Source organism: Rhinolophus sinicus, chromosome 12, assembly GCF_057876585.1.
Source record: "Rhinolophus sinicus isolate RSI-liver-muscle chromosome 12, RSI-T2T, whole genome shotgun sequence".
NCBI lineage: Eukaryota > Metazoa > Chordata > Mammalia > Chiroptera > Rhinolophidae > Rhinolophus > Rhinolophus sinicus.
In genome coordinates, this window is record NC_142512.1 from 4,590,321 (window position 1) to 4,612,265 (window position 21,945).

Consider the following 21,945-nt stretch of genomic DNA (forward strand, 5'->3'; position numbering starts at 1 on the left):
AGGCTGGCAGGGGGCAGCAGGGGCCGCCAGCCGTGGGCGGGCAGGCAGCAGGGAGGCGACACGCCCTCTCTCGCCAGGGACCCTGTTCTTCTGCCAGTCCTCTTCCCGGTGGGGGCTGTTGAACGAGACCCCCTCCTGGGCCCCGCTCCGAGGCCACACCACGGCCAGCGAGGAGATGAGGGAGAAACAGAAGGTCGCCTCAATTCTGCTTATACAGTAATCCAGAGCCAAGAACCGTCTCCCAGCTCCACCCCAAGCGTCCGGTGCACTAGACACCCCCAACAAGCAGGAAAGTGCCTGCCCCTCGACTGCTTTGCAAATGAAACAACGCTTCAAAACCTTAAGGTTCTCAAAGTCTTGCTGGTACTTGTCGCGCAGAGCGGCTGCGTCGCCCTCCAGATCTCTGTGCTCCAGCTCCTCCCGCATCACGTCCATCTGCGCCTCGAGCTCCTGGATGCGCTCTCTCAGCCCCGACATGGAGTCGGCCTCCCCCTCGGCCGCGTGCACAGCATCTGTGGGCTGGCTGGCTGGCCAGCTGGACGAGGGGGGCTGGGGGCGGCTGCCTGGGGGGCTGGGGGCCCGCAGGGTTTCGGGGTGCTGCCTCTGGTAGTGGAGGAGGGTCTCCTGCAGGCACTGCATGTTCTGGGAATAGTGCTCCTGCAACGTCCTCAGCTCTTCCTCGTGGATTGTCTGCAGCTCCTTGACTTTGAGCTGGAACTTGTCCTCCAGGCTCTGCATCTGCTCCACGTGGTGCCGCTCCATGTCCCGCCGGTCGCGCACCGAGGCGTCCAGCTGGCTGAGGACCCTGCTGTGCTCCGCCTGCAGCGTGTTCTCCGCTCGGTTCAGCTGCTCCACCACACACCTCATCTCCTCCTCGTACCTGCCCTGCAGGGCGCTCATGCTCTCGCTGTGCTTGCTTTCCACCTCTTCCAGGTACCTCTGCTGATGGTTTAGCTGGGTGACCTTGGCCTTGAGCTCTGCATTTTCCCTCTCGATGATGGCGATCACTTCCAGGTACTCGCTCTTCTGCTTCCGGAGAAGCTCCTCGTACTGCTCCCTGAGGGCCCCCACGGCTTGTGTGTGCTCCTGGCAGAAGGGCCCCCTGCCCTGCCAGGACGCCTTGTAGCTCTGCAGCTCCTTTGCATACTCCAGCCGGATTCTGCACGCCGCGTAACACACCTGAGCCTGAATAATTGCATCTTTGACTAACAGTGAAGAATACTGACCGAGGCCTCCCAAACAGGTGTTGTACGAGAGACTCTGGGATGCCTGGAGAAGCTTCTGACAATCTCTTACCGACTCCACAGGGGGCAGCGAGGTTAAAGCGGCAGATATCTCCCCTAAGAGGCTGGCCTTATCTTTAAGCTGTAGGGCAAGTTCTTCCTGAATAGCAACGAGGGCTCCAGAGCTCCGGTCAGACAAACGGGTCGGCTCCTGGGAGCCGGCTACGTCTTGATGACTCAGTTCTTCTAATGGACTCAAGTCCCAGGACGCCTGTACACTGTCTGCAATGCCTGTTGGAAGCTTGAGGGCTTCCGAGACCTGCTGCATCACTCTCTCAAAGTTGGGGGTGTGGTAGGCTCCCAGGATCTCCCCCAACACATGCTTGTGCTGTTGCAGGGCTGTCTGGGTCCCCCGGAGTGTCTCCTGGATGCTCTGCAACCGACGGTGAAACGACTCCCTCACGGACTGCACGGCGAAGCTGAGTTCTGCCCTGACCCATGTGGCGTCTGCCAGGGCGGGGACCAAGGCCTGGGGGACGCTCTGCTGCCCCCCTCCTGATGTGCTGGCTACCTCTCTTCCCAGTGTCCCCAGGTGCTCGCTCAGACACTCAACCTGGCTCCAGAATTCGCCATCCACCAGCACCTTCTTGGCCCAGGTGTCTGCTGGGGCCCCAGGACAGACTGCGGCACTTCCAGACTCCAGGGGCATCTTAGCTGACTGAGAAATATCGTGGAGAATGCGTGAGATATCTGACGTTGTGTTTTTTAAAGAGTCTGCTATTTGGTTTATCAGAGAGGCTTCCAAAGCTATTTGATCAGAAAGGAGCTTCAGCTGCTCCTGCTCGGTCAGTTCAGGCTGGTGAGGTGGCTGCTGCAAAGCTGCCTTCCCTGTCTCCGAGGCACTGCCTTCCTCTAGCGGAGCCTGGGCCCCGGCGTCTGCAGGGCGTGGCCAGTGCCGCAGGGCCTGGATGGCGCTGACCAGTGCACTTTCCACGCTGGCCAGGGGGCTCGCTCCTACGTCCTGTGTTGCTTCCTGGCCAGCCCGCGGCAGAGATCGTAGCTGCTCTTGGCAGTTTTCTAAGCAAGCCAAGGCCTGACTGTTTTTGACCTGGAAATTGCCAAGCTCCCCAACGTGGTTTTCCACTATCTTCACCCTGGCCTGTCTTTCCTGATCCAGCTGGGAGGCCAGCGCTCGGACCTGGAGCAGGCTGGTGCGGAGCTGCTCGCGGAGCCGCGCCTCCGTGCTGGCCCACTGCTGGTGCAGCGCGAGCAGGGCCTCCTGGCTCTGGCCCTGCTGGCTCTCTAGCTTCACCGTCACATCTTTGAGCTTCTCCTCTGTGATGTAGAGCTTGGTCTCCAGGGAGTGTATTATGGAGAGGTAGGTGTCCGAGTCACTGGTTGCAGGGAGAGAGCTGGGGGTGGCCTCTGACGACATACTTTCCTCTGAGGGTGACCGGTCCTGACTGGTGTCGGAAGACGTACTGCTGGTCCAGGTCTTCTCAGACCCGTCGGGGTGGGTATACTTCTGGCACTGGATTGTGGAGAACCGGATTCTCTGCCTTTTAATGCTGGGCACCCCTGGCTCGGGTTTTGCTGCAGTTTGCGGGTGCCCCTCTGTGTCAGGCACTTCCAACCTCGAGGGCACCAAGCTCGCTTCTCTCCTGGGGCTGCTGTCCCCACATTCCTCCCCAAGGGCAGCCCCTGGGTCCTCATCCTCGAGCCTCAGTTGTGGGAGGCCCGGGGGCGCGCCGGCAACTTGGAGCTGCGGGCCCGACTGTGGAACCCCGTCCTCCTCTGCTTCTTCGGGGGGGCTCCGTGGCTCTGCCACCTCCTCTGAAGACGCCTTTACAAATTTCCTTAAAATCTCTTCCTTTGCCTGGAGTTTTATTTCTGTCTCCTCCAAGCTGCTCCCCAGGGCCACCATTTTAACCAAAGCCTCGTTGAGGTCCTGCTCTTTCTTTTCCAGAACTTTCTCGTGCATTTGCTTGATGTGCTGCAGCTCCTCCTCCTTCTCCCTCAGCAGCGTGTGCATGCCCTGCAGCTGGCCGGCCACCGCCCTGTACGAGTGCTCCAGGCTCTGGTAGTCCGCCTCTCGTCCCCTCAGCTTCTCTTGGAGCTCGGCGACGTCCCCATCGGACACAGCCACGCGCCCCATCAGCTCCTGAAAGCGCTGCCTGATGGCGTCCCGCTCGTCCCGGAGGCTCTGGACGTGCTCCGCCAGCTTCTGGATGCTGGCCTCCTTCATCTCCAGCTGCTCCTCCAGCTGGTGCACTGCCTCACTGCCCTCGAACTTGGCGCTCAGCTTCTCCCTCTGCAGGACCTCCATCCGCTGCTCGTGGTCCTGGAGCTGGTCCTCGTAGGCACTGGCCTTGTCTTCCACCTCCTTCAGGTTCTGCAGCAACACCTGCTTCTCCTTCTCGCAGCTCTCAAGCAGCAGCTCGTAGTTCCTCTGCAGCTTCTCCTCCATCAGCCTCTGGGCCTGCTCGCTGGCACTGAGCTGCTGGCTGAGGTCCGCGATGCGCTCCTGCAGCCTCTGCACCTCCTTCTGCCGGTCCCGCTGCAGGGCCTGCTGCATCTCCAGGTCCCGCAGCTCCTGTGTCTTCTCCAGCAGCAGGGCCTCCGCGCTCTTCAGCTTCTGCTCGCTGGCCTGCAGCTGCCCGCTCAGCGTGGCCTCACTGTGCTGCCACTCCTCCAGCTGCTCCCGGACCTTGTCCTTCTCCATCTTTAGGTCACCCTTGAGCTTGGCCAGCGCCTGTTCCTTGATAGTGAGCTCAGCGGCGGCGGTGCTGAGCCTGGCCTGGAGGCTGTGGATCTCGGCCTCATGCTGCCGGACTGCGTCCTTGGCCTCCCCGTAGCTGCGCTTCAGGGCCTGCGTCTGCTGTGTGCTCAGCCCCTGGCGCCGGCACTGGGCCTCCAGCTTCCTTTGCAGGTCTTGGTTGACTCTGTGGAGCCTCTGCCAGGCACCGGATGGGGAGGAGGCCACTTCAGTCTTAAAAAAACCGATTAAACACTGGTTAGTAACACTCGGGCTTCCCAGTTCTGAGTGTCACACCTCTGGCCAGGGTCAACCACAGAAAAGCTCCTTGGTGGGTTTGCCTTTCATCCTTTGCACAATTACTTTTTTCATTAAAAAAAAAAAAATCCAACAAATCATCTGAATTTTTTTGGTAAGTGCTGCTTCCAGGTAAACAGAAAACATGGACAATAACATCAAAATAGCTCTAACTGAATAGCTTCTAGGAGAAATAAACCAAACGAAATTGAACAATGGAACACACGGGTAAGCAAACAAGATTGAAGGACAACAGACGGGCAAGAAGGAGGACAGGGGGGCAGAACACAGGCGTCTGTTTGTTTTGCAAAACAAAAGGTCCACGGCTCTAGATGATAACCCTAAAGAAGCACAGGACGAAGGGTACGGATGATGTCACTTCCTTCTAGGCTAGTGAGAGAAGGAAGGGAGGCAACAGCTCGGGATGTCAGCAAGGTGACAGCCACACATTGTCCTTTGGAAAGTGGAGCCCGTCCTCTACAGTAACAGGAAAAACTAATCTCTACCTGCAAGAAGACAAAACAAGGGGAAAACGGAAACCATGGAGCAAAATATGATCATCAACAAAACAAACAAACCTTTACGAAATTCAAAATCAGAAAGTGAAGCATGCAAAAAACAAACAAAACACAAATGAAACAAAACTCCCCAAATGGAAAGGCGTGCAGGACAGACAGAAGAACTAATGATGAAGGGGAAACAAGAACACAAACACGAGTGAGAACAGCCCCGCCTAAGAATTTGGCCTGCCTGTGGCCCCCTTAGTCTGCTGGTGGGGAAGCCACAGATGTGACACTCAGTTACGTTGTTATTAAGTTCCACTCCACGGCACATCCAAACCACGCAAGCTCCACCTCCCGGCAGTTAGCGCAGGGCCCCCCCCCCCGCCCCCAAGTCCCACTGACTCTGATTAGAAGCAATCCCAAAGCGCAAAGGGAGGCGACAGCACCCTGGTATTAGGTCCCGAGGCTGGTCCTCCCAGTGCTGACTGACAGGGGCTTGGGTGCAGGCTCATGCATCATCCAAGTTAGACACGGGTAGGTTCTCAGGTTAGCAATGTGCAAAATCTGCTGCGACTATCTTTACCACCTGATGTGGGGCGAATTCGTGTAGGATGTGGCCCCAACCCAGATTTAAAAAAGATGCTCCCCAAGCCTGGAAGGTCTGTACGAATGAACCAGAAAGCCCCGAGTGAGACGTGTAAGAAAGGGCAGCCAATCATCACCAGTTAGTTCCCGGTGCTGAGTGTGAACTGAACTGGGCCCGGTAGTAACAGGACTGAAGGGGCTGGAGAAGAGGGTGCAGGGCACTGGGGGTGCCGATGGCCACAGTCAAAGTTGGGGGAAAAGAGAAATGGGAGAGAAAGAGAAGGCAGAGGGAGCATGCGACACAGTGTGGAGGGTATGAAGTGAGGCAAGAAGGCAGACTGCCCAAGGAGCTCCACGCGACCCGGGGTGACGTGGGCTGAGACGGCCAAGGCGTGGCGCTCGGGGAAATGCCGACAGCAGCTCTTCAGTCAGGGTCAGTGAGAGCGGGAAGGGCCCTCGGGGACAAGGTCTAAGTCTGCTCAGGCAAGGAGAGGCTGACGCTGTGGCAAAGGGGCACCAGCTCTGCTGCAGGGGCTGGGCCTGCACTGGACCCAGGATCCTGACTCGAACGCCAGGTCCTCAGCCTCGGCAGAGAGCTCTGTCCCACCACCCGGCACGCATCCGTCAGTCACCGCTCCTGCCCAGCAGTCCGCTCCCTGGGGCAGGAGTGTGTTGTTTTGTACGAGAACTCCCAGAGCGGGGCCCGGAGAGCTGCAGGAGAGCCAGCCCACCCCGTCCAGCCAGACACCCTCAGCAGTGCCCACTGCGCTGTGAATGTGCCTGCCGGCCAGGACTCTGGCACGAGCCCTCTGGCAGTGGACAGTGGGTTTGGGCTCAGCTCAGGACCCAGGCTGTGACCCTCCTCCTATCGCCTTCTCGGGCTGGCTGGGTTGACTGAGGGCAGGGTGGCCATGTTTTCCCCTCGAAACTTCAGTCTAGGTAGAAAGAAAGAAGTGGGGCCCCTAGGCTAGTGTAATAGCCCCGGTCTGCCCGGTAGGTGTGGCACAGACAGACGGGCGGGGGATCCAGTGCCAGCTCTGCCAATAACTTGGTTGTAAGGAGGCATCTGGCTGGCTCTGTCATTCAACTTCTTCAATCTGTAAGACAGGCCTAATACTGCTTTCGTGAAAACATTAGAAATAGCACGCAGATATGTGGTATTTATAATACATATACTCGGGAATTGGGTGACTCTGACAGCCAAAAGGATAGACCACCAAAATTATTTCATTAACAAAGAAAAAGCCTTAGATGTAGACGTTGCGGCCGACTGCCCAGAACCTGACAGTAGGAGGAGAAACACACACGGCCCAGTGCACTGAGAAGAGAGAGTCCAGGCGCGGTGTGGGCCAGGCGGCCCTGCTCACAGCTCCGCACACTCCCAGGCAGTGTGCGCCCCTCACGCTGAAGCCCCTGGTGCACCTCGAGGGCCGAGGCACACCCGCAGCCCTACCTGCAGCACGTAGCCCTCCCGGGCACTCTGCTCCCGGCCCAGAGCCACCCTCAGCTGGTCCTGCAGGAGCCGGTTCTGCTCCAGAAGGTCGGAGGCCTCCTTCTGGCTCTGCTCCAACTGTGGGCAAAAAGACATCCATTTCTAATCAAAATGATGGTGACATACAGAAGCAGCAGCACAGCAGAGGCGCACGGGGCATTTCCGGTGCCGGGGGGCTGAGCACACAGGCCCACAGGTCAGGGATGCGCTGATCTGCTCTTACTTGCAGCGCGTGGGACTAAGGGCTTCAGCTCCAGCCGTAAGTAGCCCAGCAGGCTCGTTATCCTTGACACCCACGTAACTGCCACGCCTGTAAGCTTCCAACACACATCCGCCCCCAGGAAGTAAGGCTTGTGCCTGCATCACAAAGACCCTGCTGGGGCTTCCGGTTTCCTCAGGGGGGGTCAAACAGGCCAGGGCTGCCACTGCCAACAACTCCTTTTATACAATGGATTCCGCATAAAACTGTTTGCAAAAAGGGTTCCACAAGATGTGAAAAGCAAGCAAGCTACTTCACACTCTTCTTGCTTTCAATGGCTTTGAATTCTGTTATCCATCCACCCACCTCTTCCCCAAACATTCCCTAGCTGCCTACTGGATGCTGGGCCACCGCGAGGGAGCGGGCACTGCCAGGCTGCGCTGAGACCCTTGACTTTCAGACACCGCTGTTTAAAACAAATTTATGGAGCAGCGTGTGACCTGCTGGCCAGCAGGTCCATTTTGGGTTTAGAGCAATGCGAGTTTGAACTGTTATATTATTGCATCTTGCCTTTATTATCTTACTAATAGACATATAAAATGGAAAAAAAAATTTAAGTGTTCAGGCTGGTGATAAATGTTGGCCTCATGAATTTGATAAAGTAGGAAAAAGATGAGAGGTGAAGGCAGACCAAAGTGACAAATCTTAAAATAAGCTACTTTTGTCAAAGAATACATTTGAAACATGAAACTAACGCTGTACCTCCTTGGCCACTGAACTCTCTGTTCAGACATATAAATCCACTGTTGTTCCCAAGATTTGGTTTCTGGATACATGTTCACGAAGGAACACATTAGGCTACACACCGGGCTGGCTTATCCATCTCTGCGTCCGGATGCCGTGGGGCACACACTGGAAAAAGGCTCCGCAGCTCAGCTGGTGCTGAATGAGATGGGTCCTATTCACCCACTCAAGGCCTGTTTTACATCCGGGATATTTAGAAGCTGCCTGCCTCCGGCCGCCTGCCTGGCACCCCCCCTCAGTCACCAGGCTGCTGCAAAAGCATCGGGACTCATCTCTGCCTCCAGCTCTGGCGTGTTCCACCCAGAGGTGCCTCGTACAGCTCGGAGCCTAACTGCTCAGTCCCTCCCCCACCTACCATCCCTAAGTGCATGCTGGAAACAGGGTCAATAAGGCCCCCACCTGGGCCCCGCACCGCCCCTAGCCTTTTCTCTGGCCACCCCTGGCTCTAATGGCAGTGCCCTGCCTGCCACTCGGCCAACTCCTCCGTCCCTCTGGAAAGGCCTGGCGCCCCCTTCCTGCCTCCCTGCATAAGCTGGCTCCCTTCATCTTTCAGTGCCTGCCCTGTACTCTAAAGACCTTCTCTGTCTGCCAGACCCTGAGGGGAGGGACCACGGCTCCGTGTCGTGAGCTGAACCGCTCAGGCAAGGCTGCTGCATGGAACCCACCCGTCCGTCGGCCCCGACCGCCGCGGCCATCACCTCCTTCTCCAGCAGCGAGGTCAGCTCATGAGTGGACAGCCGGTCACTTCCGTCCTCGGAGGACAGGTGCAGGGGGGCGATGGGCACCTGCTTTTCTTCCCGGAGAGGGGTGGTCTCCACCTGATGCCACCGCTGCTCGATTTCCACGTGGACGTTCTGTGCCTTGAGGTCGGGGGTCGTGGGCAGCCCCGGGCTCCGGTCGACCTCCATGCGCAGGGCGGCGTCCTCGGCGCCTGGGCCGTCCACAGCGTCGAGCACCCCGAAGCGCTTGCGGCGCTCCTCCCGCCTGCGTGCACGCTCGCGCTCCAGCTCCCCCGGCTCCCCTTCAGGGCGGGTGTCCGGGGAGCCTGCCGTGCTGGCCCTCTCCTGAGCCAGGGCCTGCTGCAGGGGGCGGAACTCAGCCCAGTCAAACGTCTTGGAGCGTCCCTCCCGCCTTCTCTCCCTGGCCCGGCTCCTCTTCTGCTCGGGGTCCGGCTCCCCGAGCTCCGCCTCTTGCTTCTCGCTTGGCCTCAGGCAGGTCTCAAAGGAGCTGCTGCGGTTCTTCTCCTCCGGCAGCGAGCTGGGGGTAGGGGGCAAACAGCGTCAGGTGTGGCTCCTGGTGACATGCACTCACGCCCGCAGAGGCCCCAGCCCCACTGCTTTCCCACATTCTCTTCTACCTCTGCTGCAGCTCCCTTAGGACGTGGGAAGAAAGGACACTCTGCTGTCCTTTCCTTGGAGAACCCAAACCAGGTTCTGAGTGGGGACGGGAGAGAAAGAGCCACAGATGGCCTAGAGGTTTCCAGCAGGATGATATTAGGAAAGTCCTCTTACTGAAGAGATGCTACGGGGAAGCGTCATGATGTCCCGGTGACCAGGATGGTGCAGCACAGGGAGCCCCCACCCCACTGAGAGCCCAGGCTGAGGGCCAGTCAAGCTGCACTGGGCGCGGCCACCATCCAAAGCCTCCATGAAGGCGGCCAACCCCCGAGGCATGCGTGTACTGGGCAGGGGGGACAGAATAAATGAGACCGGTCGCGTCCTTGAAGGGATCAAAGGTTTTTTAATAAGCAGGGAAGTAACAAGGTCTGTGTTTTAAGAAAACGACCCTGGTGGCTGGTGTGATCAATGAATCAGAGTGACATGCCCCAGACCACCTGTGGAGAAGTGAGATGGATGGCCCAGGTGGCACCCACGAGCCCACCCCATGCAGTGGCCCACTTGACAGGTGGAGAGCAGGACACTCAAGGGTACTTCTGCCAGCCCAACAGTGAGTACACGCCTTTTCCCAATTTGCCCCAAAGCAAAGATTCCTGAAGAGGACCCCACCTGGGCAGGGGTGGGGCGGGGCATCAGTCGTGGCAGTGTGAGCAGGGTCCCCAGGCGCTCTGGATAAGCCCGAGACCTGGAGCCAAAGCAGTGACCTCTGGTCCCACACAAGCACAGCGCCCCCAGCAGAGGAGGAAGCCCTGGGTTTGCGAAGGCCAGCAGGGCGCTCCAGGTAGCTCCTGTGTTTAAATGGGGACCCAAGAGAAAGGACCCAGAGAGAGACACCCAAGGAAAACAGAACAGCTTTGCCATCAGCCCCTGGGGCCACCTGTCCCGGCAGCTAACTAGTAAAAAGCAAAGTGCTTTCCGACGGTAGGCCCTGCAGTTTCCATTTGAGACCACATGTGCATTTGAATAAAACTTCTCCAGAACGGAACTTGCGATGCCACTGAACTGAGAGCTGGATCCGGCTTACAAACACGGAAAGCGGGGTCAGCAGCCACGCAGGACCCACCAGTCTCCTCCTGGGACCCCTGCAGCCTCTCACGAGGAAGCCCCTATAACTCCCCTCAGACTCAAGGGGCCTACAGAGCCGGCCCTGACCTGGCACCTCTGACGTTTGCCTCTGTTTCTAACATGTTCTTGGGACTTAGCCTTGTAGCACTAAAATGTCTGTATTTTCCTTAAACTATAAAAGCCCACATCGAATAAGCACAAAGGCTGGAAACAAATTACTCCACTAATTCTGAAAAATTCTAATGAAAAAGACAACTGTTATGTCAACCTCCCTATAGAGACAAAATGCCTGGTCCCTGGGAGCCCACGGTCCCTGCACAGAGCCGACACCTGAGCACGGAAGGGAAGTATGCATGCCAGCCTGGGAGGGGCCACTCCTGAGCCAGGTGGGCACACAAGTGTGCCCGAGTGTGTCCTTTGCACTTGTTCTGAGGGCAAAGCCACACGCCTGCCCTGAGACAGCCCAAAGCTGACTTCCCCCAGCCGAATCCTCAACCCGATGCACAGGGCCAGGTCCCAGTTGAATGGCCAGGTCTGGCTGGGACATGGTGGGCAGGTCGGTGCCAGTGGCCAGGACAGGCCTGGAGGCCACCTGGCCCTTGCACGTCCACTGTCCGTGCTACCCCGCCTCCCGGAGGCCACGCAGCAGCCTCAGAAAGAAGCCCAAAGCGTCTTTCCTGTTTCCTGTGGGGCACCCTCAAGTGCTCAGAAAGTGTCGGGCTCGTAAGGCTTTGGCCTCTGCTCCTGACAGGGGCAGTGAGTGGTGGGGGGCAGCCGCTGAGGACGCCGTGGGACACAGCCCCACGGGGGCAGGAGCACCTCCTGCATCTATGCACACAGGAGGCCCCCCACTAATGAACAAGCCATCTGTGCTAACAGGACACCCAAGAGCGTGTCCCGGTCACCACCTCCTGGTCTTACTAACTCAGGAACAGCCAACTGGTAGCTTAATAAATGAAGCAATGAACAAATGATGCCCATAAACACAGGAAAGAAGGAAAGAAACGTTCTTTCGGGTTCCTTTCCTTCCTCCTTGCTCACAGAGATGCAGTGTCACTAGGAAGGAGACGAGGTGCCCACGGCTGCCAAGATGCAACACTGGGCAAGAGGGCTGACCCGACGTGACCTGCAGTGAAGAATACACTTGAGAAGTCAGACTATGTGTCTTGAAGGGTCTTCAGTGAGGCCCGTGGCACAGGCGAAGGCTCTGAAGCCTGAGGCGAGGGCAGCCAAGTCTGGGCATTCCCAGAACCAGCGCCACACACCGGAACTGTGTCCTCTCTTCTAAAGGAAAACCAGCAGGTTTCTAACGTTCAGGGCTGGAGGCGGAGGGCATGCAGTGAATCATGGACCCACGAACCACAGTGTGAACATGGGGGAAAACAGTTTTTCAACTTAGGCTCCAGTACCATGCGTTTCAGGACTTTTCCTGGTTGCAGAAATCCAACAGCTGTCAGAGTGAGGTGGAAAGAAATGCCATGGTGGCCTGGGAAGGGCCTCCAGGGCGGCCCCCACCCTGCCAAGCACAGTGCCAGTGAGGCCCGGGGCCGCCCACTCAGGGAGCTCCTCCCACTAGCTCAGCTCTGACAGTGGCTCCCCCACCAGGCTTTAAGGAGAAAGGCAACCTGAGGCAGAAAACCAGGAAGTCAAAAGGACAATGAGCAGAGCCGTGCCAGTGGTGGGAGAAAGGAGAGGACGGCTGTGTGGGCCAGGCGCAGAGGTCAGGTCCCAGAGGGCCTGTAAAGGATGAGGCCCAGGCCACTGGGGAAGGCGGCTCCCTCGGGCACCAACTGCTTTACCTCGTCACATCCGGGGCAGAGCTTGGGTGGACGTGCTTCATGATGGTCTGGATCCAATTCCGCCGGATTCCCGATGTCATGGCAGAGAGGGTGAACTCGCCCTCCTTCGTCTACACAAAAAATAAGGCGTTATCAGGGACCACGGTCCCCTCCCCACCCCCAAAGGAAGTCCACAGGGAGGACTGCGGCCAGCTTAGGAGCACAATGTACGCCCCCTTGGGACAAGGAGAGCCAAAGAAAGAGCAGAGCTGTGGACACTGATTTGCTTTCATGGCAGTGCTGCCTGGGGAACGGCCCTGTCGGACCCAGCAAGCACGCTGTGGCTTGACAAGGGTGACTCGTCCTGCACTGGACAGAACGCACAGACTGGGGCGGAAGGGAGAACAAAGCAGGCGGGGAGCAGTGGGAAAGGAAGTGCCCACAGCACATGGGGCTGAGCTGGGCCCTGCGAGGTGAGAAGGGCTGGCAGGTGGATGGAGAAGGGGTGCATGTCCCCGGCGGGGGGGGAACAGTGCGTGCCCAGGCCCAGTGCCACGGCACGCTCATCCGATGCACAGGGGGAGGACAGTGGCAGGCACAGGGCAGGCCAGGCGGGCTGGGACCTGCGTGTGACAGGCTGAGGCGGCGGCGGGACGCCTGCTGGGCAGCTTGGCAGTCGTCCAGGTGACTAGAATTAAGGCAGTGGTGGAGGTGACAGAGAGGAGGAAGGGGAGCACTTCTAGGGCAATCCCTAGACACCCTACTCGGGTGAGCTAGTGGGGTATCAGAGGAGCACGTGTGCAGTGGGGGGGCACGCACAGACATGAGGGGTGGGGAGCCAGATGGCCAGCGAGGGTGGGGAGTAAAGGCTGGACTCTGGGCCATGGTCCCTTCACCCCCAAGGCCCTGCTCAGCACCAGCTGAGAAGGGCAGGGAAACGCGGGTGGCGGTTTTCATGGGGTCCATTTCCCTGCTTCTGCACCTATGGGCTCCACTCTCACAGAAGGGAGGGTGTCAGTCCTATTCTTTACGGTGCTCAGGCTACTCATAAACAAACCCCTGAGATACCAGCAAAGATGGTTCTGGGATGGGTACTGGTGGGGTCAGGCCCAAAACATGAGAGCCCGGGTGCCGGCACAGGGGCGGCACAGCACAGCTCGGACTTGGCCACCACCAGCCCCAATCAGATAGCCCCGGCCCACGGCTCCTTGGGTTTTCCCTTGCTGTGCACCTAGGGTGGGGGCATGGCCTCCGAGCTCCCTGCAAGTGCAGGCCCCTTGTGCCCCAAGACCCGCTCACACTCATGGCGGGACCTCTGCCTTCTCTCCTCCCAGACTGCGTGTGTTTTCAGCTGACCTCAGCGATCTCCACATTCTCTCTCCATGACCTCACCTCCCACTTCCAGCCGCTTTCCCAACTGTAGATCCACACTCGTAGCTGCCTAACGATCTTAGAGAGCCCACCACAGCCCCAAACACACCATCAGCCAGAATTCCAGAGGCTCTACTCTTCCTGTGATGTCACCTCTGCTGCACGACTTCTGCGCAAAGCCCGCCACGCTCTGCAGCACAAGACCTCACGCCTGCCTGCTCTCACCGGGCCAGAGCCGTGGCCCACGCACGCTTCATCCACAGCGCCTCAGCCGCTCTTTGCTGCCCGCCACCACTGTACCCGCTGCCTGGCCGCCTGCCTCCCCTTCACCTTTCTCACCGCCTGCCTGCCCTGCAGGATGTGTCTTACTAACGTACAACCTCCTCGTGTCTTCCAGCACGTTCCAGTGCTTTCCACAACCTCAGGACAAGACCGACTTTCACCCGGCCCTCAGGGTTCCCACGGTGCTGCCACTGCCTGGCTTCTGCACTCAGCTCCTTCATAGGTGCCACTAGATATGGTGGCTGGGCTGGGGACACTGCACACTCACTCCTCCAGCCTTGTCTGTCAAGACCCAACAGCTCCCTGGGTTGAGATCCCTGCAGGACCCGCCCTACACCCCTGCTGGACAAGCAGCAGGACTGCGGAGGAGCTCCCTGCCCCAGGGTCAAGTGGAGAGGCTCAGACTGACGGGGGAGATAACGAGGAGGCTCTAAGTGACCTCGCTGAGCATGTCTGTTCCCCCTGCAGGGACCGGGGCAGGAGAGCATCACAGCGGGGCAGCCTGAGGTCCTGCAACTCACGCCCTGGGCTTGGCACCAGGCCATCTGTGCCACCTCCAGCTCTGACGTGGCCCCCCACAGAGAGCAAATGCCGTGAGCAGCAGCCCAGTGGGCTGGCAGCTGCATTTCTCCTTATGATGAACGTGCTGGGTTTTGAGTCTGAACCTCATTCTCCTCTAAGTTTCGTTAGCACGAGTCAATGTCAGTGTGCCTGGTCTACTCTGCGTCCAGTGACACTGCTGAGTCTCTGGGCCCAAAGAGCTGAAGGGAAGACCCTGTGTAAGGTGACCCGACTGGGGTTCTAGCCCTCTGCGAGCAGCCAAGTCCCGGGGCCCAGCCTGGCTGTCAGGGGTTCTCTACATCACACACTCACGAGGCCTTGTGAGGAAATAATTAGCTTTGCCCAAAAAGCGGTCTGGTCTTTGTCTCGGCTCATGGGAAGTAACCTCTGAAACCTTGTTATTCAGGGTGGGGGCTGGCCACGAAAGGCCAGCCATGAAGTGGGCGGGCTGGGGTGGGAGGGGGGCTGGAGATTGTGTTTGAACACATGGACATGATTCAATCGTCATGACAGTTATGAAACCTCAATAAAAATTCTGGACACTGGGCTTGGCCAAGCCTCCTGGGTCGGAAGCTCTGTACCACCACACAGCGACACTGGGAAGGTAACATGTCCCTGAGGACACGGAAGTTTATACTTAGGACCCTCTCAGGTGATTCTCCAGGCATCTCTTCCTCTGGCCGGTTCTGATTTATATCCTGCTACAGTAAACCACAACTGTAAGTATGGTGCTTCCCTGTGCTCTGTGACTCGCTGTGGCTAATTCTTGAGCTTGAGGATAGTTTTGGTGTCAGAGTGAGGGCAGACGTGGCAGTCAGGGGACCCTGCCCTAACCTTGAGCTTGGCTAACTCCAGGAAGCCCTCAAGCCACCAACTTGAATGACAAGGCCGATGAGAACTGTCCTCTTTATCTAACAAGGTCATCTTTTCAAGGGCAAGGGCAAGACCTTGCTTATCCGAGTCCCTCATAAGATTGTGGGGAAAAAGACTTTCGTGAATTTTCAAATTCAAGATTGAATGAACAAACGAAAGAGTAAGTGAATAAAAACCTAGTACTATGAGATTTAAAAAATCAACTTTCATTCTTATCCCGCATCCCACACATCCTTCCAACTGTCTAAAACTCCAGCATGAAAAACAAAGAACCTTCAATAATAAAAAGCTTCTAAACAGTCTTGAAAGAGGCTAATGTCTACTATTCTGCTCAGATCACAAATTGGGGGTGGGGGTCAGGTGCCAGAGGACAGAGGAAGGAATAAGACAAGGCATCAACTCTGCTGGGAAAGAGCATGCTGACCCAGCACGTGACGTCAGGCCTACTCACAAGTGTCCCTGGACTAGGAAATCAGGATCTTAGAGACACCCCAGCTGCTCAAGCCTGTGCCCCAACCTCTGTACCAAGCCGGTCTCCAAACTCCACCTCTGTGCTCACGTGTATCTGAAAGCCATAATTTCTCTGGACAGGATACTCCGTGACATCATAACACGTAGACAAGTCAATTTCCCCATCCAAGTCAGCTGCCTGCAGAGAGAAACGAGACCATAAAACATACAGAAATACTTTTTGAGGAACTTCCACACAGTTTTCCACTGTGGCTGCACCAATTTACATTCCCACCAACAGTGTATGAGGGTTCCTTTTTCTCCACAGCCTCTCCAACACGTGTTACTATTTGTCTTGTTGATGATAGCCATTCTGACTGGTGTGAGGTGATATCTCACTGTGGTTTTGATTTCTCCAATAGCTAGTGAAGTTGAGCATCATTTCATGTATCTGTTGGCTGTTTGTACGTCTTCTTGGGAGAAGTCTCTGGTCAGGTCCTCTGCCCATTTTTTAATTGGACTGTTTGTTTTTTTGTTGGTGAACACACAAGGTAGTATGTAAATGGCGTGTTACAGAATTGTACTCTTGAAACCCATATAATTTTATTAACCACTCTCACTCCAATAAATTTAATTAAGAAGAGATTTAGGACAGAAGTCAGTGCTAGGCGCACAAATCCCCATGACTGTGGTGGGACTTACTCTTCACGGGCAGGTGCCCTGACAGGGAGGGTGCTGCCTCCCTACACTCCACGGAAGCGTCCATCTGCCACTTTCCTATGTGTCTCCTGCCCGAGATACCCATGCTGGTGGTTCTCAAATGTGCAAATGTCGGAACTGCTTTACACGTAAACACTGAGGATCCCAGAGTTTTTACGTGAGCTTTATCTAGTGATATTTGCTATATGAGAAACTACAATGAAAAAAATTTAAACATCGGGCGGCTGGTTGGCTCAGTTGGTTAGAGCGCAGAGCTCTTAACAACAAGGTCGCCGGTTCAATTCCCACATGGGCCAGTGGGCTGCGCCCTCCACAACTAGATTGAAAACAACAACTTGACTTGGAGCCGATGGGTCCTGGAAAAATACACTGTTCCCCAATATTCCCTAATAAAAAAAATTAAAAAAAAAAAACAGAAAAAAAATTTAAACATTTACTCACTTAAGAATACAAATAAGCCCATTTCATCTTTTAATAAAAATATTATTTTAAAAAATCTGTGATAAGAGTGGTATTGTTTCCAATTATTACAAATCTCTTTAATGTCTGGCTTGTCATATCTGTTTCTGCATTCAGTCTGATGGATATATTGTTTTGGCTGAATCATGAAGATAGTCTGGACTTTCAGAGATATGGAGTTGGAACAAAAAAGAGAGACATATTTTAATAGTCTTTTCAGATAACTGTGGCTACACATCTTTGCTAAGTGGTAGTTCCTTAAAGGTTAATTACAAAGTAAAATCTGAAATCCTATCAAGGAACTTTCTGTACTCGGTCCCATTAAAATCCACGGTTTTACACTACCCACTGACTGAATCATTTACCCCTGCACGCCTGTGTAACACTAGGTACTGGTCGTCTGGAAGACAGTGACTTATAAACATCTTCCAGATGTTGACACGTCTTATTATATAAGATGATACGTCACATTTGTTAGCATCATCACATATTTGGTCAGGAGAGTCTACAAATACAGGGAAGCTGTCAAGTTCATGATGGTGAATACAAGTTTTCCCAGGTTCCAATTTTTGCTGAAAAGCTCATCTTGGATCACTGGCAACAAATCCTGGCAGTTGTCTTCCTAGAAGGAATAGGCTCACTTGGTTCATTTTCAAGAAAATGTCTGCTAACACCCAAAGGGAATGAGGGGTTTGCATCAGTTCTGTCAAGTAAGCTGGTGCTCCAGCAGGAGAAGCTGCTAGTTCAGTGGGCAGTGCAGACAGGGCAGACATGCCTCCCCACAAGGCAGTGAACTCCCCATTTCAAATCACAAAATATGAAAAAGACGGACACAAAGAGTCACTCTGAATGTTCCATCAAGGCCCTTTCTTTACCATCGGGAGTGTGTGGCAGTGCAGAATGTGACCGCTGGCCATCTGTGGCAGCCTGTCACTGGGCTAGGGAACCAAGAGTTTCACTCACCACTTGCTTGGCCATTAGTACAAATGTGAATACAGTGAAAAAAGCAAACAGCATCTTCGTTTTATAACAATAACTTTCAGTATCCTGGCCCCCTGAAAGTGTCTACAGGGGTCTGTAGCCCACCTCCGAGAAGGGCTGCTCTGTGCACACGCAGCCCACACTCACGCGTGCTCCTGTATGCCCTGACCAGGCACCTGCACCCACACTAGTGCACACGTGCCTACCTTGTAACACCACTACCCTTCTGCAGTCCACAAAGGACTTACTTTTATTTCAGGTTCGGGCTATCAAACATATATAACCTGCCCCCTAATGATAGATATTTAGGCTCTTTTCCATTTCCTGCTATTATAACGGTGCAGAATGCCTAACCTGGGACATAGATCTTTTTCTATGTGTACATCTGAAGGATTCCTGGAGTGGAATTGCAAGGGGAAGCTTAGCTACACAGACGTGCTAAACTGCTCACAGAGATGATTTTTTGTAGGTAATTAAACCTAAGAACCCCCCACCCCCCACCACGGAATCAGGACTGTCAGCCGGGCCAACCAAGCTCCTCTGCCACACCCACCCTTGTCCAGAACATAAGGGACAAGATTTAGCTCAGTTCTTTAAGTCTCAATTCACCACAAAATCCTTTTGCAGAAAAACAAAACTGCTCATCCTGAGTTTTAAAATAAGACATCGTTCCGTGTTTTTCAAAGAACAGACAAAAGGAGAGCCGCTTCACGCACTGCACCCAGGTGCCGAGAGCAGGGCCTCCAAAGCCCCCAACACCCTGGGCAGGAAGCAGCTGCCCTGCGCTCAGACCCCCCCCCCCCCCCATCTGGACTGGGAGACGGCAACACGGACACCCTGCACAGACGGAGGGCCCCCAGATGCTGCCTGCACCCCTCAGCGGTCTCCACAATGGGGGAAAAGCCAAGACACTTACCTCCTCAGCCACCGAATCCCTGTAGTACCTCAGGCTTTGATCAGCAAGGACAAACCAGTGTTTCTTCCACTAAAACGGAAGGGAAAAGACAGACCCAACTATCATGCAGCACACGTATTGCTCCAAGGTGATCCATGCCAGACTCGGGGTGGGGGGACGCCTCCCAGAGCACAGGTAAAGCAGAGGCCGGGCGGCCCCTCCCATAGTGGCAGACACACACGAAGGACTCTGCTCAGGCTGCAGGAGCCGTGCGCATGACCTCAGGGTGCTTAAGCCTGGTTCCCCAGTGACAAGGCAGCAGGGGGAGCTGAGGCAGGCCCACGCGGTGTGGCTAGTGAACCATGCTCTGCAGTCGTCAGTCTCAGCTCGAGGCTGCAGACGGGGCTGGGCCTTCAGAGCTGAAAGGTGGCTGTGAAAACGGCATCTCCATCCTAAGGAGGCCACCTGCGAGCCACAGTCACTGGCTGGTGAACCAGCGGTACGTAAGAATATGTAACCAGCCACGCCCATCTACAGCTAGCAGGAGCAAACCAACTAGCCAGTTTCCCAAGTCTTCACTGCGAAAAGCAAGGAAGGAGACCTGCGTCTTCAGGCCAGGCCAGGAGGGCTGACAGAGGAGAGAGGACGAGCACATTGCAGCACAGCGCTCGGGACGCAGCAGACAGCACGGGCGGGCGGGGTTCAGGGCCGTGCGGTATGAGCTCGCAGCTCCTCTTCATGCCTCCTTGGAGGTCTAGGCTTCCAGCCCCAACAAGGGTCAAGGTGCGGCTGACAGGTCCAGCTGCCAATGACTTCCTGGTGGAGTCTGACGGTAAGAATGTCCCACACTGGCCCTCCTGGGACCGCAGCTGAGCTGGTGTTTCTGACAGACTTACCGCCCTCAGCTGTCTACTTGGCTGCCGAGCATGCAAACACGAGCCAACCCTACAACCAGAGGCTTTCCCTGTGCCTGGGAAGCCCGAGCTCTCAGGGAACTTTCAGGCAAGATCAGCAGGTGGGGAACTAGTGATGGAGGATATCCCTGCAGCCTGAGCCAAGATTCCCGCTGGACGCAGGAGAGCAATCTGTCACACTGGCAGCAGGCACTCCCCACTGCACAAACGGGGTTGGGGGTTGCGAACCCCCACTTCTCCAAGGAGATGGGATCTGGGCCACAGTCCGTGTCCATGAGACCGGGGGTGTGCGGGAGCGGGGGACAGCCGGTGCTCACAGGCCTGCGGGGGCAAAGGCCAGCTCGGCCTCGTACCTGCTCCCCAACCCCTCAGAAGCCACACAGCAGCTCTGCACACTGACCTGGCCATCTTCGTACTGCTTGGTCAGCCAGCCTTTCTTGAAATTCAGCAGGTCAGGCTGAGAAAGAAGAAAAAAAGAACAGTTCAGAGGAAAGCACTGTGGAATCCCCGTCACGGGCACAGGGTGACTCACAGAGCAGGCATTTCTGTCCGGATGAGGCAGGCACCAGGACAGGGGGTTCCTCAGCGGCCAGACAGGCCTGATGGCCCTGCATCCCAGGGGGGGCACGCGCATCCTGGGGGAAGCAGACGCTGGGCTGGGCAGGCTTTCGGGAAGGGGAGAGCTCAGCCTCACTGCCTTGTGAGCGCGCTGAGACAAGCCACTGCTCCATCTGCCCGGCAGGCAGGGAAGAACGGCCTGAACGGAGAGTCACCTACATGAAGGGGAAGGTCTGCAGTGATGGCTAAGAGGAGAATTCAGAGGTTCTTGCAGAAGCCACAGGAAGACAGAGAGAAAGACAGAGCAGAAGACCAAGGAGTAGAGACCATGTCTGGTATTGAGCAAGACACAGAAGCAACTCTACCAAGACCCTCAGGCCACTCATCTGTACCAGGATGAACTTCAGTCTCCATTTTCCTACAAGGAGCAAAACCAGGACAGCAGACAGGAAAGCAGGGGATGCGGGCCCCCAGCAGGGCCCAAATGGGGTGCTAGCCCTGCCAGGCCCTCCTGCACCTGGATACCCAGAAGGCTGGCGCCCGAGAGCCATGATCAGCCTCCTCAGCCCGCCTGCTCTCTATTGTTCTATAGCCATCTTGACCAAAAATGGGCTGTGGTATCTTTCTGTATTCCAAGGAATGGGAGGTGTGAAGTGGCAGGACAATGCCCAGCGACAGCAGTTCTGGGAGCCTCTGCTCCAAACGCTTGAGCAAAACCCAGAACTCAAGGAAAGCCAGACTTCACCCAGGTAAGAAACCTCGTTGCTCTGCGGTTTCCTGGCTGTCTGGCTGGCAGCTCCTCTCCCGTCAGGGGGAGGTGGCACCAACCCTGGGCTCCCCAGAAGGCTACGGACAAAGCAGAAAGGAGCCACAGGTCACAATGCAAGCAGCTGTCTTTCACCCCCAAGGCCTCTGGCGGGAGCAGTGGTGCTGCCTGGACTCCCCTGACCACACCATACGTGCACCCCACTGCCACAGCTCAAATGACCTGGAGAAAGGCCTGTTCTCTCTGTGAGAAAAACCCCATGAACAGGGCAAGTGCTCCTCCTGCCTCCAAAATGTCACAGAAACAAACACCCAAATAAGAACAGAGGTTCTCTGCCATGGCACCGATGCCTGGAGTCAGGAGTCTGCTGCCTTGGCCTGGTAGCCTTTTCCACCGGGGACCTCAGAGCCCAGGTTGCCCACGTGGCCCAGAAAAAGGTCAGAAACAGGGCAGCTGCTTCCCACGCACAGACGCGAGGGCCTGTGCATAGAGGACAGCCAGCGCAGATGCACGGACAGAAGCAGACAACGACCTCAAGTGACAGAAGCGGCAGGAGCAGCACCTCCAGCCTCGGTGCTGGGCGCCTGGGCTCACCGTCAGGGAGGACTCCGTGGACCTCCTGTCCAGTGACTTGGCTCTTCGGTGTGGAGACAGGGGGGATGCCGAGGCGTCCGGGAGAGGAGCTGTGGGGGCTTCGCTGGGGAGGTCCTGTGGCAGAGAGCAGCCGCCAGTCAGTACAAGCATCCCCTCGGGCAGGGAGCTGTGGGAGGTCAGGACGGCAGAGGCCTGTTCCCAAGTGACAGGAATGCTCCATCTCTGCTGGGCGGGGAGAGAAGCCTGCATCCGGGACTCCCATCCAGTGCCTGCCACTCTGCCTCCGGAAGTGGGTTCTGAGACGCCCTGGCTATGACTTAGAGCAGCCTCGTCTTTCAGATGCACCAGCCACCGTCATTCTCTGCTCCCACCCCGCCCCTTGCTTCTTGGGGTCACAGGAGGAAGAGCCCTGAGCTCTGTGGC

The 21,945-nt window shown here is 56.3% G+C and overlaps 1 protein-coding gene across 9 annotated transcripts in view; it reads right to left on the reverse strand.

Annotated features, from left to right (window-relative positions):
- Nucleotides 1-21,945, reverse strand: part of MPRIP (myosin phosphatase Rho interacting protein) — a 133,707-nt gene that overhangs the window by 19,220 nt on the left and 92,542 nt on the right. For 6 of the 9 annotated variants that reach the window (XM_088801876.1, XM_088801877.1, XM_088801878.1 and 3 more), the window contains 8 exons: nt 21,523-21,636; nt 20,005-20,061; nt 18,712-18,780; nt 15,745-15,834; nt 12,120-12,229; nt 8,524-9,115; nt 6,817-6,933; nt 340-4,212 (listed from right to left, as the gene is read on the reverse strand). In XM_088801876.1, the coding sequence (XP_088658002.1) occupies nt 340-4,212; nt 6,817-6,933; nt 8,524-9,115; nt 12,120-12,229; nt 15,745-15,834; nt 18,712-18,780; nt 20,005-20,061; nt 21,523-21,636 (5,022 nt within the window). The remainder of the gene's footprint in view (nt 1-339; nt 4,213-6,816; nt 6,934-8,523; nt 9,116-12,119; nt 12,230-15,744; nt 15,835-18,711; nt 18,781-20,004; nt 20,062-21,522; nt 21,637-21,945) is intronic. The other 3 variants (XM_074320833.2, XM_019715956.3, XM_088801880.1) reach the window with 3 other exon arrangements.